Below are 2,500 nucleotides of genomic sequence, written 5' to 3' on the forward strand. Positions count from 1 at the left end.
TGTGTGTTCTTGTTTGTTTTTCGCAGACACAGAGAAGAACCATGCAGCTGCTCAGAGCCACAGCCTCAGAGACTTTGAACAGGTCTGAACTCATTTCACCACATCAAGTCTGTGAAAGAAAGAAACAGAAGAGAGAAAGAAAGTCAGAGAGAGAGAGAGAGAGAGAGAGAGACAGAGAGAGAGAGAGAGAGAGAGAGAGAGAGAGAGAGAGAGAGAGAGAGAGAGAGAGAGAGAGAGAGAGAGAGAGAGAGAGAGAGAGAGAGAGAGAGAGAGAGAGAGAGAGACAGAGAGAGAGAGAGAGAGAGAGAGAGAGAGAGAGAGAGAGAGAGAGAGAGAGAGACGAGAGAGAGAGAGAGAGAGAGAGAGAGAGAGAGAGAGAGAGAGAGAGAGAGAGAGAGAGAGAGAGAGAGAGAGAGAGAGGAGGGGGGGGGGGAGGAGAGAGTTAAACAAGTTTGACTTCATTCCATCAAATCACGAGTAAAAATGTGAAATCTTCAAACGTTAGACTGAAGGTGGGACCTGAGGGACTCTGGGGGACCTGAGGGACCTGAGGGACTCTGAGGGACCTGAGGGACCTGAGGGACCTGAGGGACCTGAGGGACCTGAGGGACTCTGGGGGACCTGAGGGACCTGAGGGACTCTGAGGGACCTGAGGGACCTGAGGGACTCTGAGGGACCTGAGGGACTCTGAGGGACCTGAGGGACCTGAGGGACCTGAGGGACCTGAGGGACCTGAGGGACCTGAGGGACCTGAGGGACCTGAGGGACCTGAGGGACCTGAGGGACCTGAGGGACTCTGAGGGACCTGAGGGACCTGAGGGACTCTGAGGGACCTGAGGGACTCTGAGTCCTGAGGGTCGGTGACGTCACCACAGAGTTCAGCTCCAAATGAAGCTCATTGAGGCCAGCGGTCTCAACGGCCTATTTGGAGCTCAGGTCCATTTGTGGAAAAAACAAAATGATTCATGGACAAAATGTTAAAATAAAAACCCAGTATTTACATTCATTTACATTATGAAAGTCAAAAAAACAGAAATCCCACTTCAGCTGCGCTCGGTCGTCATCATTTTCCAGGAGTTTACCTTTAAATTTCTTTTACACACAGATAATGAGTCAGACTCTTTAATATCATTGTGTCACTCAGGAGGGTCCAAACTTTTTTCATCAAGGGCCACATTTCTAAACACAGATGAAGCAGAGGGCCGATCGAGGGCCGGTCGAGGGCCGGTCGAGGGCCGGTCGAGGGCCGGTCGAGGGCCGGTCGAGGGCCGGTCGAGGGCCGGTCGAGGGCCGGTCGAGGGCCGTACACTGGGGCTGAATACAGTGAATGATTAAAATATGTGCATGTTTACCACGTTAGAATGACCTTTTATTCACGCTACAATCCTTAAAATCACACACTAAATATCATTATTATTATTATTTATCAAGGTAGATTTAAAAAAAAAAAAAAAAACTTGCAGTAAATGTTTATTTTTAATTGATGCAGGGTAATTTGGGCCAATTCAAAGTTTGGACATGTCTGATCTAGATCATTCATATTTGTGGACAGACACTAGAGCTGCGACATTTTAATTTCCTAAATTTTCTTTTCAAAAGACACTTTTTCTTTGCATTGTGTTGATGAGAGGACGAGTTCAGTGGGCGAGTTCACACAATCGACACACAATCCAGAAAGAGTCAAAACCAAAATCACACTCAGCTCTTTCAAAAGCATCTGTCATTTTCTCTACAAAGTTTAAAATGTCCACAGACGTGGTTTTGTTTTTCTACAGCCAAACTGTGAGTTTCTAACTTGTCATTCTTTTATTCTACTACATACTTCTAAATTTATATTTATATATTTAGGGTTAGAGTTTTCATATTTAGAGTTTTCATATTTAGAGTTTTCATATTTCTGTTTAATAGAGTCTAAATCCTGCTTCCTCTTCGGTTTGTGTCGGTCCAGTTTATTTGACAACTGCGCCCTCTGCTGGACACACAGTGCAGCTCCTCAAAGTCTTTATATTTTTATATTTCAGACTAAAACAAACTGATCACATGAAGTGTAAATGGAGCAGAACAGTTTAAATCAGGCTAAAAACCGTCGCTGTTTGTGATAATGTGATGATAATAATATTATGAAACATTTTCACGTTCACTCCGACTCAGGTCGACCAGACTCGAGGCTCCCCTCAGACCACAGGCTGTAGACAGAATATTTATATTTATATTTATACATTTATACATGATAATTATATATTTATATTTTATGCAGCAGACATGACGACTTTACTTTTACCTGTACTCGAGTACTTTTACTTTAAAAGTGAATGTACTTTTACCCTTCTTTCTCTGTTCCTGTCTCTTCCTGTCTGCTCCTGCCTGCTCCTGTCTGCACCTGCCTGCACCTGCCTGCACCTGCCTGCTCCTGTCCTGATGTCAGGAGGCTGCCTGGGTTAATTTCTATTTTTATTCTGTCATTTGTTCTGTGTCTGTCTGAGGTCTGTGGACCCTGTGT

General features: G+C 44.6%; 1 protein-coding gene across 1 annotated transcript in view; it reads left to right on the plus strand.

Annotated features, from left to right (window-relative positions):
- The window catches only part of LOC110165665 (myomegalin-like), a 42,672-nt gene that overhangs the window by 3,455 nt on the left and 36,717 nt on the right, over nt 1-2,500 (plus strand). Inside the window, exon 3 of the mRNA XM_055165090.1 lies at nt 27-82. Within this exon, the coding sequence (XP_055021065.1) occupies nt 27-82 (56 nt within the window). The remainder of the gene's footprint in view (nt 1-26; nt 83-2,500) is intronic.

The sequence above is a fragment of the Boleophthalmus pectinirostris genome, unplaced genomic scaffold (assembly GCF_026225935.1).
Source record: "Boleophthalmus pectinirostris isolate CB_2022bp ecotype Guang Dong unplaced genomic scaffold, ASM2622593v1 HiC_scaffold_7, whole genome shotgun sequence".
Classification (NCBI taxonomy): domain Eukaryota; kingdom Metazoa; phylum Chordata; class Actinopteri; order Gobiiformes; family Gobiidae; genus Boleophthalmus; species Boleophthalmus pectinirostris.